This window comes from Engystomops pustulosus, chromosome 10 (assembly GCF_040894005.1).
Source record: "Engystomops pustulosus chromosome 10, aEngPut4.maternal, whole genome shotgun sequence".
NCBI classification, from domain to species: Eukaryota; Metazoa; Chordata; class Amphibia; order Anura; family Leptodactylidae; genus Engystomops; species Engystomops pustulosus.
In genome coordinates, this window is record NC_092420.1 from 55,724,691 (window position 1) to 55,741,799 (window position 17,109).

Below are 17,109 nucleotides of genomic sequence, written 5' to 3' on the forward strand. Positions count from 1 at the left end.
TATATTTGCGTTTCCGCTCCAGCGTCTGGGGTATGGAGAGCTGAACGCTGGTGGATGCTGTGGAGGATCGTGGAGGCGACGATGGGGTTTTTGTGGCAGGGTCCTGGGCAGGGGGCTGACTAGCAGCTGACACAGGGGAAGGAGCAGTGGTGTGCACGGCCGGAGGTGAACGGGCTTGTTGCCACTGAGTGGGGTGCTTAGCATTCATATGCCTGCGCATACTGGTGGTAGTTAAGCTAGTAGTGGTGGAACCCCTGCTGAGCCTGGTTTGGCAAATGTTGCACACCACAGTCCGTCGGTCATCCGGTGTTTCCTTAAAGAACCTCCACACTTCTGAAGATCTAGCCCTCGCCGCAAGAGCCCTCACCACGGGAGCTTCACTAGTTGACAGTGGCGCTGATGCACCAGCTCTGGCCCTGCCTCTCCGTCTGGCCCCACCACTGCCTCTTCCAACCTGTTCAGGTCGAGGACTCTCCTCCGTCTCAGAAGCACTGTGTTCACCCGGCCTCTCAACCCAGCTTGGGTCTGTCACCTCATCATCCTCCGATCCCTCAGTCTGCTCCCCCCTCGGACTTCCTGCCCTGACAACAACTTCCCCACTGTCTGACAACCGTGTCTCCTCATCGTCGGACACCTCTTTACACACTTCCACTACGTCAAGAAGGTCATCATCACCCACAGACTGTGACTGGTGGAAAACCTGGGCATCGGAAAATTGCTCAGCAGCAACCGGACAAGTGGTTTGTGACTGTGGGAAGGGTCCAGAAAACAGTTCCTCAGAGTATGCCGGTTCAAATGCCAAATTTTCCTGGGAGGGGGCAGACTGGGGGGGAGGAGGCTGAGGTGCAGGAGCTGGAGGAGTGGCGATTTCGGTGACATGGGTGGACTGCGTGGAAGACTGACTGGTGGTGGACAAATTGCTCGAAGCATTGTCAGCAATCCACGACATCACCTGTTCGCACTGTTCTGGCCTCAACAGTGCTCTACCACGAGTCCCAGTAACTTCAGACATGAACCTAGGGAGTGTAGCTCTGCGGCGTTCCCCTGCTCCCTCATCAGCAGGTGGTGTCTCACCCCGCCCAGGACCACGGCCTCTGACCCCTGCAGTAGTTGGACGCCCACGTCCCCGCCCTCGTCCTCTACCCCTAGCCCTCGGGTTAAACATTTTTAAAATGAGAGTTATAACTTTATTTTTTTTTTTACTTTTTTTTGTTTTTTTTTGTGTTTTTTTTTTTTTTTGTGTTTTTTGTTTTTTTTTGAGTTTTTAAAACCAAACAATGCTATCCTATTGCTATGGCTATTTTCTAGCCAAGTATCAAAGGAAGCACAGTACTATGCCAGATGAGATGACACTGAGTTATTGCCTAATAGAAATCCAACCCCTACTGAATTTTGCCACTTCGGCCTTTGCTATGGATATGTGCGCCACTAAGCGCAGAACACAGCGGTCGCAAGTCCCACTACAAATTGCTCAGAATTGGCAAGTACATGCACTGCAGAAACTACAGCCACCAGCAGATCAACCAGAAATCAAATATATAGAACGCTACTGTAGGCTTCAAGATCAAGAAGCTGTTTGTATTCTCCTATGGCTATTTTCTAGCCAAGTATCAAAGGAAGCACAGTACTATGCCGGATGAGATGACACTGAGTTATTGCCTAATAGAAATCCAACCCCTACTGAATTTTGCCACTTCGGCCTTTGCTATGGATATGTGCGCCACTAAGCGCAGAACACAGCGGTCGCAAGTCCCACTACAAATTGCTCAGAATTGGCAAGTACATGCACTGCAGAAACTACAGCCACCAGCAGATCAACCAGAAATCAAATATATAGAACGCTACTGTAGGCTTCAAGAAGCTGTTTGTATTCTCCTATGGCTATTTTCTAGCCAAGTATCAAAGGAAGCACAGTACTATGCCAGATGAGATGACACTGAGTTATTGCCTAATAGAAATCCAACCCCTACTGAATTTTGCCACTTCAGCCTTTGCTATGGATATGTGCGCCACTAAGCGCAGAACACAGCGGTCGCAAGTCCCACTACAAATTGCTCAGAATTGGCAAGTACATGCACTGCAGAAACTACAGCCACCAGCAGATCAACCAGAAATCAAATATATAGAACGCTACTGTAGGCTTCAAGAAGCTGTTTGTATTCTCCTATGGCTATTTTCTAGCCAAGTATCAAAGGAAGCACAGTACTATGCCAGATGAGATGACACTGAGTTATTGCCTAATAGAAATCCAACCCCTACTGAATTTTGCCACTTCGGCCTTTGCTATGGATATGTGCGCCACTAAGCGCAGAACACAGCGGTCGCAAGTCTCACTACAAATTGCTCAGAATTGGCAAGTACATGCACTGCAGAAACTACAGCCACCAGCAGATCAACCAGAAATCAAATATATAGAACGCTACTGTAGGCTTCAAGAAGCTGTTTGTATTCTCCTATGGCTATTTTCTAGCCAAGTATCAAAGGAAGCACAGTACTATGCCAGATGAGATGACACTGAGTTATTGCCTAATAGAAATCCAACCCCTACTTAATTTTGCCACTTCAGCCTTTGCTATGGATATGTGCGCCACTAAGCGCAGAACACAGCGGTCGCAAGTCTCACTACAAATTGCTCAGAATTGGCAAGTACATGCACTGCAGAAACTACAGCCACCAGCAGATCAACCAGAAATCAAATATATAGAACGCTACTGTAGGCTTCAAGAAGCTGTTTGTATTCTCCTATGGCTATTTTCTAGCCAAGTATCAAAGGAAGCACAGTACTATGCCAGATGAGATGACACTGAGTTATTGCCTAATAGAAATCCAACCCCTACTGAATTTTGCCACTTCAGCCTTTGCTATGGATATGTGCGCCACTAAGCGCAGAACACAGCGGTCGCAAGTCTCACTACAAATTGCTCAGAATTGGCAAGTACATGCACTGCAGAAACTACAGCCACCAGCAGATCAACCAGAAATCAAATATATAGAACGCTACTGTAGGCTTCAAGAAGCTGTTTGTATTCTCCTATGGCTATTTTCTAGCCAAGTATCAAAGGAAGCACAGTACTATGCCAGATGAGATGACACTGAGTTATTGCCTAATAGAAATCCAACCCCTACTGAATTTTCCCACTTCGGTCTTTGCTATGGATATGTGTGCCACTAAGAGCTAAACACAACGGTAGCAAGTCCCCCTGCTAATTCCTCACAAAATGGTAAAAGATGCAAATTAAAATAAAAAAAGTAGAACGTTATTGTAGCCCTAAGAAGGGCTGTTGGGTTCTTTGAGAATCACTCCTGCCTAACAGTAAGCTAATAGAACACCCTAACGCTTTCCCTGAGCAGCAGCAGCTCTCTCCCTAGCGGCATCCAGAGACAGAATGATCCGAGCAGCGCGGCCAGCGGCTAGTCTATCCCAGGGTCACCTGATCTGGCCAGCCAACCACTGCTATCGACGTGTAAGGGTACCACGTCATGCTGGGTGGAGTGCAGAGTCTCCTGGCTTGTGATTGGCTCTGTTTCTGGCCGCCAAAAAGCAAAACGGCGGGAGCTGCCATTTTCTCGAGCGGGCGAAGTATTCGTCCGAGTAACGAGCAGTTTCGAGTACCCTAATGCTCGACCGAGCATCAAGCTCGGACGAGCATGTTCGCTCATCTCTAATCATATTAGATTTGTTATTATACAATACAGCTCTTATTGTCAAGATCCATGGTTTACCTATCTCCAGCATTGGGACTAATATGTTATCACTGTTATACTGAGTTAGGAATGGTGTGAAATTAATATAAAAAAGAAAATTGGACTGGATTACAATATTAGATAATTTGTTTCACTCTTCATAGCTATTTGCGGTGCTACAGTCCAGGTTGTCTTTTAGACCATTAGCCGGACACTTCTATGGAACAGAATCTTTCAAATGGCTTCATGTGATCTAATTAACTAATTGCATTAAATAAATAACTCCTTGATGCAAGATTAACTGGGTTTTATGTATTAAAAATGATGTGTAAATTCTTTATATGCAGTGATCAATGATATTTTCTCTGTTTCTAGAATAGCTTTGTTGGCCAGTCTAACTTGCCGCCATTCTGTCTGGGTAAGGAATATGAAAAAATAGTTTCCAGGGTGGGAAAGGGGATAAAGTTTGGTGCTTATTCCTATCAGTAGAGACTTAATGGTTTGGCTATTGGTCATGTCACTGAGAGTCAGACATTGATGTACAGAGAGCTACCTAATTTAATGTAGCACTGTTGTGGATATATATTTTTCTTTTTCCCTTCCTTCATTTCCCTTGTTAGGGTACATTCACATGTCGGTATATTCTATCTTTTCCCGATGTATGGTGCGGAATGGTGCCATGTGTGGCACCGTAACGCTGCCCTTGCCGTCTATGGGGCCGCATATACATCCCCACAGACGTGCGTGTGAATGAGGCCTTATGCTGAACACATGGTAATCTTCCATCCTTTTCCTAGTACAGGATGTCACACATTGCATGCTTTTTATTTCACCTAAATGAAGCCCTGGCATCAAAACAAAGGTGCAACACAAAATTGGACAAATCATAAAAATATCGATTTCTGGTCTTTACTATTATTGGCTTTGTGACATTCAGTACCTTATATGGCTTTCTAAATTTTACATGCCATTATATTATTACACAGGTGTTATCAGAATATCAAAATTATACAGAGTCTTGCAAATATATTCTCTTAAGTGGGAAAAAGACAAAGCCTTATTAAAAGAAGACATAGTAAAAAGTAACCTCATACAGTCTTCATATTATATTTCTCACTTAAAAGGGTATTCTCGTCTTGGCACTCACATTCAGTTTCACTAATCTTCCATATATAAGCAATTCTTCAATTGGATGTTATTAAAAAAATTGTTCCTGTGTGAAGATAATTTCTCATAAATGTAGTCATATGGTCCCTTAGAAACGAGATAGCTTCCTCGGATACGGCCACCTCTGCCCGAGAGATTGCACAAATAAACAATTTTGTTTTGTATATGAAATGTCCGGGAGTTACTGTATGACCCACAGCCATCCTGTGGTAATGATTGCAGAATCCATGTGGTCAGGTAGGACTCTATAGCGCATGTCTGGCCACCGCTGCCAGAGTGTTACGTGGTCGTAACCGAGGAAGCCATCTGGTTTCTAAGGGACAACATGACTACATTTATGAGAAATTATCTTCACACAGGAACAATTTTTTTAATAACATCCAATTGAAGAATTGCTTATATATGGAAGATTAGTGAAACTGAATGTGAGTGCCAAGACGAGAATACCCCTTTAAGTGCGAAACCTTATTTATTTAGACATATGCTACTGCAGGTGTGTGCGATTCCTTTATTACTGTTCCAAAAAACACATATGGGGGTTCATCTTGTTTTCAAAATTTAGAGAAATCAATAGACCACTCACATATATTCACATTGGTGGTAGAATCTCTACGATTTGAGGCATAAGTTACTTACTGGTTCGATAACAGCTGGTTCTCCTTTCTGACCCTTCTCTCCATATCCTCCATAGTTATTCACCTGCAAAACCATTAAATGTGATTGTAACATATGGTTATTAGAAGGGCTGGCAATGAATTAATTAAATGATCCTATAAAACATTTATGGTTTATAGCAAAAGTAACCTTTACAAATGAAATATGTTTGCACAGTGCTTTACTTTCATAGACAACTAAGTAAAAACTTCTTTGTATAAAATAATGCTGATGAAAAGGGATGGCTTCAGAGATCATGTAATAGGAAATTATTACAGTACATTTTTATGCAAGTTATTCTTTTAGTAAGGTAAATTATGTCTTAAGACTTCAATTACACCATAATAAGGCAGTATATATTAGAAATAGGTACTAGAAACTGTAGGTATTTCATACTTGGCAAGGAATACTAACGTGCTCTAAACAATACGCTGTATATTATCAAACAAATGGCCATAGTTTGATCCAAAATATACAATCTAATGTTAAATTATATAAACCAATGACTGGGATTCGGGGATTACTGAACAGATTTTTTGAGTGTGTTATTATTTTTTACTCAAGTTGGCTTCACCTTAAGTAAATAACTTAACTGCACAGCTACTATATAATCTATTACCATGTTCTTCATCCAATATTTTAAAGTAGCAGAAGGCTGGTATATCCTAACATATATTGTAGCTTAAGATAAATATTCTTATTCCTAAGATGTTATGGCCACACTTCATTAGAACAAATACAAAATACATTTTTCTGTAATTTTGGGACAGTAAGGCTAATAAAAAGAGGTTAGAAATGTTGACCAAAGGTTAAGAACCATCTACAATGTAAAAATGGATAACACTCAACTTACTTATTACCCACTAGTCCATTGTAGCTGCCCCATAGGTCCCCAATGGCATCCATAGATAAATGGAAAGATTCACACCAGTTTTTTAGGTTGTCTTTGGAACATTTTTTAATGTTATTCTAGATTGACTGTTGTGGTTTAGATGGCTCGATAAATGTGGCACATGAGGTGCTCATGTCTGCGGTGGATATGCAACAATAGTGGACAATCCTAAAGTCATATGTCCATGTCATCAATAGAGTCCTAGATATAGATATTGATGGGAAAGATCATAAAACAATACCATAGGTGCTTTAGGGGATCGATAAAATTATTTTGAAATGACTTCTGGTGATCCAATAACCAAGTCATGTACAATAAATATTGAATGTACGTTGCTTTAAGTCTATACTTATGATTTACTTTGTCCTGTTGTGCATGTATCACAGCACAAGAGAACAATACAATATGGAAGTCAATGCTATCTGCAGCCTACAATTTAAAATGAACATTAGTGGCTTCAAATGATACAACCATATACAGATAGAATGGCCTCTTGACATTTAGTAAACATTCTTTCAGTAAACACTGATAATTTGTTGTTTTCTACCTGTCACCGAAACAATATGTATTTCCCAAAAAATTGTCTTACATAGAAAAGTAAATGATTTGTGGATTGCAGTCCTTACTACCTAAGATCTTATACCATAACATATCCCCTACCATTCAAGCACAGTGACACATTCATTTAATTTTTCATATTTGTGCCTCCAAAAACTTACGGTGGTCTCTGAGATATCTTTCTCGGCTGGTACCCCAGGTCCAAATTCATCAGTTGTTGGGTTTGTTGCTTTCTCTTCATAGTCTGTGTACTCATATAAATCATCTTTACCCAAATCTCCTCCCTCTACCGGCTCAGACTGTGTAGGCTCTACAGCTTTCACCCCATAGTCTGTTTCCTCTACCAGTTTTTTGTCAGAGTCATAATCCTCTCCAGTTATGTACTCTTCCAGAAAAGGCTCCTCCACAAATGGATCCTCCACCACCGTCTCCTCCTCAGGAATTTTCTATCAGCATCAATGTGACAAGTGGGAGGAACACACGGTTTAAGGTTAGTGAAAGCGTTAGATGCATGGATGCAACTTTAGATCAATCAACCTAAAGCTTTAATTCATCATGATCTTTTAATCTGATTTTAGGAGAATGTTGTGACCATGTTCTCCTCATCAATTAAAAGATGAACACAATTTAGTGTAAAACAGCAGTACTAATGGACAGTATAGTCAATTTCGCAATGTCGGAATGCTTTCTATGGGGCGATTCCCTGAATTTTACTAATTCATATAGTACTGCTGCTTCCAAAGCAATGCCCACATCCTTATCAAGCGTCTGCATGTGATTCCGACACAGCGCTTCTCAACATTAAATATTATTAAATAAAAGCTGTTATAGCATCTGCAAAAAGCTGATTCTACAAATGTTTGACTAGATGTGTTCTTTAAATGTGCATTCCACTTGTATCTGTTTCTGCAAAATGTTTTGTAGGACAACATATGTTATGTTTCACATCCAGAAAATTAATCATATGAGTTAGCTCGGTCGAAAGCTAACAAATCTTTTTAGGATCTCGATGTGGATATGTACTGTAGATTGGACGTAAAAAGGAGAATGCATATTTAAAGCAGACACTATACAGAATCATGACATTTTAACATTTTAAGCAAGTCAATTATATTCAAGAGAATGATTTCCAGAACAGAAATAATTAACTTGACTAAATCAGGAATAAGCGATGTAAGAAGGCATCATTTGGCTGGCTAAGGGCTAGTGAACTGTAGCATTTCACCTACTGTAAGAGCTCATACAAAAAGGTGGTATCCACCAGTTCATAAGCAGACCGCCACTTATAAAGAAGCCACATGTTTGACACCTTGAGTGGCAGCTTTCAATAGATTAGAGTCAATCATTGTCCTCTGTAGATATGATAAAATTGTAGAATCACAACAGATTGGTCAAGTCTGGTGCAATAAGAAGATATGGAAGTAAAAAAAAGTACAAAATGTATATATTTGGTGGTTCAGAGTTATTATTAAACTAGATTTCATCTGGGAAATTTATTAAGACGATTTATCATTTAGAATCTTTAGTTATATTTATACAGATTTTTATGCTTTTTTTCCTTTGGTTGTCAAAAAGGGGTACTGCTTTCTCACCATGGGAAACATTGTTTTTGCAATTTGGAGCCATATCATATTTTATATTAGGCCTCATGCAAATGACTCTGTTTGGGGGCTGTGATCGACAAATTTACAGGGTGTCGTGAGTCATGGTGGATGGTGGATGAATGTGCCGAATGTCTACGCCACAAATTATAAAGCGGGTCCTCTTCCTTCCTAGATTTGCAAAGCCCCTTTAATGGACATGCAGTGCAGTTATGTCCTATGGGCCACAAACAATGGCACACAAACCATTGTTTTCTGCCTGCAAAGTGCACACAGCCGTGTACATAATCTCAGTAGGATATCTCAATTGAATATAGGTGTCTTTTATGTTTCTATAATAAAATATACACTGTGTGATCCTATAATATACAGTAAAGGGTCTAGATGATAAACTTGCATTGGCCAATTTTAGTAAATCAAATAGATGTAATAACAAGTGCAAGGAACCCCAGTAGATAATTAAACTGATGCACAAGTGAAAGCAAAACCTTTCCAAACTTTCGCTTGTTTCATTTTATTTTCTAAATTGAAAATAAAATGTCATGGCAACAGGCATTGAGGTAACATCTGTTTGCCCCACATCCGTTTCATACATTTCAAATTGTAAACAATTATAAATGAATTATTCTTTTATGTGTGCACTAAAAGCAAGATAACACTGCAACATGGAGTTCTACTTTTCTCAAGCAAAACAGTGCATTAAAATCAGAATTTTTGCAAGCGTAAGCAAGTAGATCAGCATTTTATGTTGGCAAACCTAATACTGACTGTATTAATCCATAAGGTAAGAGCAATGTCATAAGGCATCAACACTCTTCATACCTTCTAATGTATTGACGTTTTCCGTAACTAAAAATGGTCCAAACCCAAAGCATGGAAGTAAAACTAATGCCAGACTACAAGCAAGGATTTCCTTTTGCTTTCAAATAATGATGGAAGTAGAATTTTAAAAGATCAGACATAAGATATTACCAATCCATGCACCACTCCTGTAGATAAAGAAATTTACACCTCCAATATTGATGTATTGTGTTGATATTTGCTTTTTACCTCATTGGGTCCAGTTGTAAGAGCAGGAGTATCTGTTTGATAACCATAGTCCACTTCTCCATATTGTTCTGGTAGGTAATCAACCACATTAGCCTAAGAGAAAAAAAAATATGGTCAATGTAATGGTGATATCCTGCCAGTTACTGGGTCGAGAGTAGGAGCAAAGATATAGGTTATGGTATTAGCCAGAGGTTCTGTCCACTTCTAGTGGGGTTAGGGCATTTTATGTCTCATGATCACAGATCTTCGGGGCTGACCCTATTGAAGATCTTGATGTCTTTGCTACCTTTACCCCTATTCTTTTTCTTGTTGAAGCCTGGTAATCGGTCTTGCCCTTCTTCTTCTTAGCTGCAAATGAGTTTTTGGGCGTGACCTTTTGGGGTTTGTCCTTTGATTTAAGGGGAACTGGCTTCTTCTTCGTTTTGGAACTGGCTTTCTTCTTCTGCAAAAATGTGGTGAAAGACCGGATGGAGACAATGAATGAAAGAAAGAATAAGGAAGGGGAAGTAAGGAGGAGTTTGAAGGGCAGGCCTTGTTATTGATGGCTTACATTCTTATTTATTGCTTTTATGAGGATAACCATAGACATGCTGTCCACCAGTGAAATAACACTAAAACTTATCAACCGTTTTCGGAAACAACCAGTATTATACATGACACGTCTACACACTGGTTCATAAATCTCACTTGAGCAGATAAGAATATAAGTCTTCAAAACTAGAGTTATACACAGTGATATCTCAATACAAGTTAAACCACTCTTCATAAGGAGGATTTGCATGGTTGGTTCCATGGTTAAATATGACCAAAATGTTGCCTGCCATTAACTTCACCCAACTTCCAGAGCAAGGAGGCCACAAGTCAGCTGGAAAAAAGGGACTGAGATGACACTTGAGCAGACGCGGAGAGACGAGAGAGACACACACCGTCACACAACATTTATCTACTGTACCTCAGTCTGAGCTACATATTCTTCAGCAACTGTGGGTGCCTCTGTAACAAAATCAGGCTCCTTGTAATCTGCTCCCCCATACTCATAGTCATATTCGATTAGTTCTTCAGGTGCATACTATATTGCAAAAGGAAGATTTGTTATGCATGGCCGTGTTAGTTTGAAGCAAATTATAAGCCATTATTGGTGACAATTGTGTACAATGTATTTTTACATTGGTTTTTAATGTAGAATACATTGCATGAATTTAGTTTTACTGAGAAAGCTAATGTTCATAGAAAACCCAAAAAATCTGTATTTTTCATTGTGGTGTAGCCGTTTTTTTTTAAAGTGGAACTAAAAATACAATTAAGTGGTTCTACTGACCTACTGTATATCTGATCTGCTTGTCAATTGGATATGGTGCTAGGTCACATATCAAATCCTGTCAATATTAGATCTCTATGAACAAGGAAATGAGTCGCGGAAAGTCACATTATTCATTCACTTTGCTATTGTAGATAAAGGTTACTTTCATAAATGTTATCATAAACCTATAAAATCCGCTATTTAGGTTTTGTTCCACTTTAAGATTTTTTGGGCTTTGGCATAGGCAGAGAAGAGCATTATTTTAAAAATTACATGGGCTTTCCATATCAAGGGTTAAAGGTATTGTCCAGCCAATGAAATGAAAAAAAAAAAACTTCAAATGGTATAAAATGAGTAACATTCTTCTTACCACTGACCCACCAATCCCATTCAGATGACTTCTAATCTGACACCAGTCTCTTTATACTGTTACCACTGATGACATCCTGCCATGGTATATGACCACTACAGCTTTAAGTGGCCACAGTGGTGGCAAGTCATCACTGTTGAAGCCAATGATTGGCTGCAGCAGTCACATATGCATCAGGACTTCAATTCCTATAAACAATGGCTAAGGAGGTTGCGGTATGCATTAAAATGGAGCAGCAGGGGATAAGTAAGGTGAAAAACATTATTTTATGCTATTTAGAAAAAATGGCTGGACAACCCCTTTTAACCTTTAATCAGTTTACAGCTATTTTTCCGAATAAGCAAATGAATAAAGCACTATTGAATGCTTTGCTAGAACCCAGCATACAAACGTAGGGAGACAGCAGAGATTGTATATATCTTGCCTGTTAAACTATGTGCAGCTTTGGCGAATTAAAGAGGAATACATTCTAGATCTCAAAATCAAATGGTGTCCACCATTATTAATCTATGTGAAATTATTTGGATAGAATTCCACATAAATTGTCATAATGCAATGAGTAATGGTTCATTTGATTTATAGCATAGATTTTTAAAACAAAATGTTTATGTAAGCAGAATTGTATGTGTGAGAGTGAAGAACAACCAGGGCCCTTTATCATTTCTCTCACCGTGAAGCTTTTTGGACAATACACTGTTCGGAAAAAGGTATGCTTCACTTCCTCGCAGACATGTTTTGCTGAGTTGCCAACTGTGTCAAATTTCTTGAAGTTCTCCAAGTTTTTGAAGGCTAGCTCACCATTAAAATATCTGTTTCCTTGCCCTTTGCATTTAGCTTGGAACTACTTTACTCTGGGCAAAGAACTGCTGAGACATGTTATGTTCCTCGACTAACACCCAATTTGATACATCGGACATTTTAATAGGACGGCAGTTGTCCCGTGCTAGTGACATCTTCAATAGCAGTCAACGGGATCCTTAAACACTATTGGTGCTATTTAATTTCACTGGTCTGCTCATACAGTATAATTTGGCATAGTAACAGAATTAAAGAATGTAGATTTTTAGTCTTTTACGTGTCTTATACGTTGAGCTGCACTAGAGCAGCTATTATGTTTTTCTGGTACTTATAACCTCCATTATCTACTTTATAATCGATCCCCATATACAGTAGGTTTAACATTTTCAGAACAATTACATTTGATTTCTAAGTTCCTTTTCCCTACTTTATTCCTTTATGGTCTGGAATTTAATGTGTCACTGCCCTGACAGCTTTTTATATAAATTTTTATGGTTACCGTGTAAAGAAACAGACTGATATCAAACTGTAACTTAATTAAATGTTCTACAATTAAATAACTACATACTCCATGGTTAAAGGGGACATAAAATCCTTGAGCTCATTTCTTTCTCTGGTAAGTAAAGTAAAACATATGGCCGTAGGAAGGTATTCTGACCCTGGGACAGATAAAATCCCAACTGGCATTCTCTGTTCATATCATAATACACCAAGTAAGAAGAGATGCCAGAAAATTATTGATTTACATAAATTGGCAGATACTAAAAACTGGGCTGTGTAAGTAACCACCATAATTCTGGCCCTAGAAGTGCCCAGCCCTATTACTGAATGATATAAACCATCCTATCACAGTTCATTTTTTTACTGTCTTCTTTTCCAGCAAAAAATGCAAACCACATGTACATACCTAACAAAAAGTGGCAGAGCATTGAAGCTGGGGACTCAATTTTATCGGACTTCTTTGTACATGAATGTGAAATTGGCCATTGATCTAGCTTGTGAGTAAGATTACGACCCTTTTGCCACAGTCGTTGCGAGCAGTGAACTGGTTAAAACCATTTTAAACCACAAATTACAGCAGTATAGAGACATTGTCTGGAAAACGCATTAGAGGTGAATTTCTTTTAAATATATATTTTCCCTGAATGCCTCAGAATATTTCCACGATGATCTCAGCGCTCCTATTTTCCACCAGAAGCAGCGCTATCATATTACACAGTAGCTCTAAGGGATGGTTGTATCAATGGATCGTACATTTCAGAAGCCGGGGTCTCCAGAGAGATCTCTCCCATGGAAAGAACACATGGTTCTCATTTTGAAGGGAAAGAACAGAAACAAAGACTGTATGGACCCTGTGGATCATGGTCATCTTAATGTTTTCCTTTTTTTTTTTAGTTAAGACTAAAACCATCAAAATACCATAGGTTTGTATTACTCCATCCAGTGGCTCTTTGTTACATTAAGGTTTGACACCTAAATGAGTTCATAAGGTTACGGAAGGAACAATAGTTTGTATAGTTTTGGTTAAGAAATTCTTAAGCCATGCTGAAGTTCATGTGAAATCTGCATTGCTGCTTAGAATTATGCAGATTATTGCATGTGGATTTCAGTTCCATACTATATGGGTTCCATCCATGGCTCGTCTTTCTCTTTTACTTACATGTGATAGCTTACATATCACTGTTTGTGTAAGGTAACAACTGCCGTCAGTCACAGACCTCAGTGTTGACCAAATTGAAACATTATTGGGAAAGCCAATCAGTCCTATGCCGTTTCTCCGGACCTATGATTGGCTGCATCAATCGTCCGAGTGTCATCAGTCTCCTGATTGGATCAGAAGTGCTGGAGAGTTCATGGCCAATCATTGGCATCAGAAGTTACAGAAGATATCACAGTGACAGTGACATAACTGCTGTGATCATCTTTTGTGATCCGAGACTGACGTCACAGGATTTTCATCACTTCTGATCCAATCAGGAGAGTAAAATGGGATAAAGAGTATATTTTATTTGCCTCCTATGGATGATTCTGAAATTCTTAAAGTAGTAACTAAACCCTTAAAACCCCTTTTGAAATTATAAGTGCAGGTGATAATATTACATATTTTTTAATATACTTCATTAAATAAAGCAGCCACTCATGCCTTCTTTTTTCTCCTGCAGTGAGCAGTGTAACTGAAAGCCTTCTGAGGTCTACTATTATCAACTGCACTTTATATTTATGCCATTTTGTCAAACATTTAGTTATGCTTTAATTACTTTATTAAGCATTCAGTAGAAAACTGGTGTATATACAGTAAACCAGTAAATGTGCTCACCTCATTGATATGCATATATAAGTACACAGAAAGTATATATTAGCAGGGGCCTCATTGATGTAACACAGATTGTCTCATTTATAGACCCCTGTACATTTTAGACATAGATGTGTCTATAAGATAAGATGAGGTGGGTGAAATTATAGAAATAAAATGCACAACACTCAATACAATGTAAAAAAAAATCCTATTCCAACATACTGTCAGAATATTTAACTGAGATAAAACTGAAAATAATAAAAATGTGGTTAATGAAAAAAAATGATAACAAATATAAGAATAATTTATTCACTTAAAGGACAACTACCATCAGTTTGACTGATGGTAGATGTCCAGAATTAGACGTCCATTTCTTTATGCAGCAATTGGAAGAGTTTTTTTAATGTATAAAGAAAGGGCATATAAGCTCAAAAATATGTAAATGAGCCGGAACGCACAGGTTGACATTGCCTGCGCATGCGCATCCAGCTGATCCAATCATCTCTGGGTGGGACTGGGGTACATCGGACATCCGTTTTAGTGATCCATGGGGGTCCTATCACAGAGAACCCCAAGATCAGTAAGTAAAGCCCTATACTGTGGATTTTAAGGTCTCCTTTGGTTCTGCCCCAAACCCGGACCATTTCAGGTGGAGCTTACTTGTGATAAGCCAAATTTGCCAAGAATTTTAGTGCTATTGATTGTGTACAACTCAGGCCATATATCACCAGATTTATCGTCACAAACATGAAAGAGGATGTTAGTGTGTTTCAGGTGAGTGTGGACCAGTAAACCTGTGTGACACACAGACCAAATTATGCACAGTAAAGCTGACCATGTGAAATGGTCCTAAAATTCAAGAAGTCTTGACAACTTTGGTACATATCAGCGGTGGCAAATACCATAAGTGACCATATTTAAGAGAAAATGACATGATACAGTAAAAAAAATTCTGAATGGCTAACCTGGCCTTTGCTTTCATATTCAAATCATCATTTGCAGACAGACATGGATCTATTTTCCTCTGTCTTTACATGACCTCCATGATAATTCACTCAGTTTAATAACTTAAAAGCCTCAGCTTTAGTTTGATCTTATATAAGGATCATTGAAATGCAGGCCACTTAACTTGTACAACCTCTATGGAAATTCTTACTAAAATGGACTGCATATCAATACCCTAAATCCCAATGCAAAGCATGATTAACTCTTACCTCGTCCACTTGTGGATCCTGAGCTTGGGGTATATTGGGTGCTGGGGTGTCACAGTCCGTCATGTAATGTTCACAGTAGTCATATGCAGCTTTGGGGTCATCGACTATAAGTAGCTGCTGGATATCTCCCTATGGAAACAAAATAGTGAGACAAACTGGTATGAAAATACTATATCAGAGAGTGATATTCTAGAGAGGTTATACATGACAACCTAAATTTTACTTTATGGCCCCATGATACTTACATTCACTTCCTGTAGTGAATCACCTATTCCAGAATATTAAATAGCTACATATGAATACGTACAAGTCATAGACGAGGCAGTGAGGGAATACTAACCATAAACTTTCTGCAGCACATAAAATCCTTTAAATGATACGAGTGCTGAATATTTATTGCTCTAAAACAGCTTCTTAAGTTAAATGAAGATGTGTGGTTACAGTATATTATACTTCCTGCCTTCCTAATTAAAATTAATTTGCATATGCAGACAAGAATGCTATCTAGTGGTAGAAAATAGGGTGGTTTAATGCAGTAATGGCTCCAGATTATAAGGTTTGTTGCAGGGACTAATGGTTTCTTTATTTACATTGGCCTTTTTTTCGCATTTTATTTACTGAAGCCATATTGGCTTATGGATACATGCAGATTGGGTTTCTCTTCCTGATTTTACACAGGTGCCTTAATGAACTATTCTTTTCAATGTGCTTTTTCACTCTTTTTTTTACAGTTCTTTTTCCACTGATCCAGTGGACACAAAATAACAGGGTTCTAAAAAATTTTCCCACTGATCAAAGGAAAAAACTGAAGTGTGAATAAGCCAATTGAAAAGAATGGTTCAGTATGGCATCACTTAAAATCCAGGAAGAGAAAACCAATCCATAAGCCAGAATGGCATCAGTGAAAAATCACTAAAGTGAAAATAAAAGGTCAATGTGAATCTGCCCTTATATCACTACATATATGGGACTGTCCATATTTAGTTTTATTTAGTCAAAAAGATTACCTGCATATAACCTGCACATAATATAACTGCCATAATTGATGAACACTTATACTTATTACATAATACAACTATTCACGTTTCCTGGGGCAACCAATCAGAGTCCTTCTTTGATTTTACATTCCTACTGTAAGAAATGGAAGCATTGATATGACTACTTTGAAAGCAATTCCAATTCTTGTCTGCACTCATACATGAACATCACTACCTTAGATTTCTGAGGACATCTTTGTAATGCATACCTCATTAGACCACGGGAGTAACTACAGCGGTAGCAGCCATAGCAGCCGCTATGGGGCCTGCAGTGTCAGGGGGCCCCGTCATCTGACTTGACACAATAAAGAATGGAGGATGTACACAATTATATCTATATTGTACTGCACATTGTCCAGCATAATATGTATATAACATATACTGTGATGTATATATGCAGTATCTGTGATGTGTATTTGGTGTCTGTATACACTGTATGTGAGTATGTTGCATATGGCACTGTATGTGTATGTATATGCTGTGTGTGC

General features: G+C 38.9%; 1 protein-coding gene across 7 annotated transcripts in view; it reads right to left on the reverse strand.

Annotated features, from left to right (window-relative positions):
- Positions 1 to 17,109, reverse strand: part of COL11A1 (collagen type XI alpha 1 chain) — a 155,893-nt gene that overhangs the window by 85,844 nt on the left and 52,940 nt on the right. The window contains exons 5-10 of one of the 7 annotated variants that reach the window (XM_072128041.1): positions 15,585 to 15,713; positions 10,559 to 10,675; positions 9,899 to 10,048; positions 9,607 to 9,699; positions 7,117 to 7,401; positions 5,488 to 5,550 (exon numbers count right to left, since the gene is read on the reverse strand). In XM_072128041.1, the coding sequence (XP_071984142.1) occupies positions 5,488 to 5,550; positions 7,117 to 7,401; positions 9,607 to 9,699; positions 9,899 to 10,048; positions 10,559 to 10,675; positions 15,585 to 15,713 (837 nt within the window). The remainder of the gene's footprint in view (positions 1 to 5,487; positions 5,551 to 7,116; positions 7,402 to 9,606; positions 9,700 to 9,898; positions 10,049 to 10,558; positions 10,676 to 15,584; positions 15,714 to 17,109) is intronic. The other 6 variants (XM_072128035.1, XM_072128036.1, XM_072128037.1 and 3 more) reach the window with 6 other exon arrangements.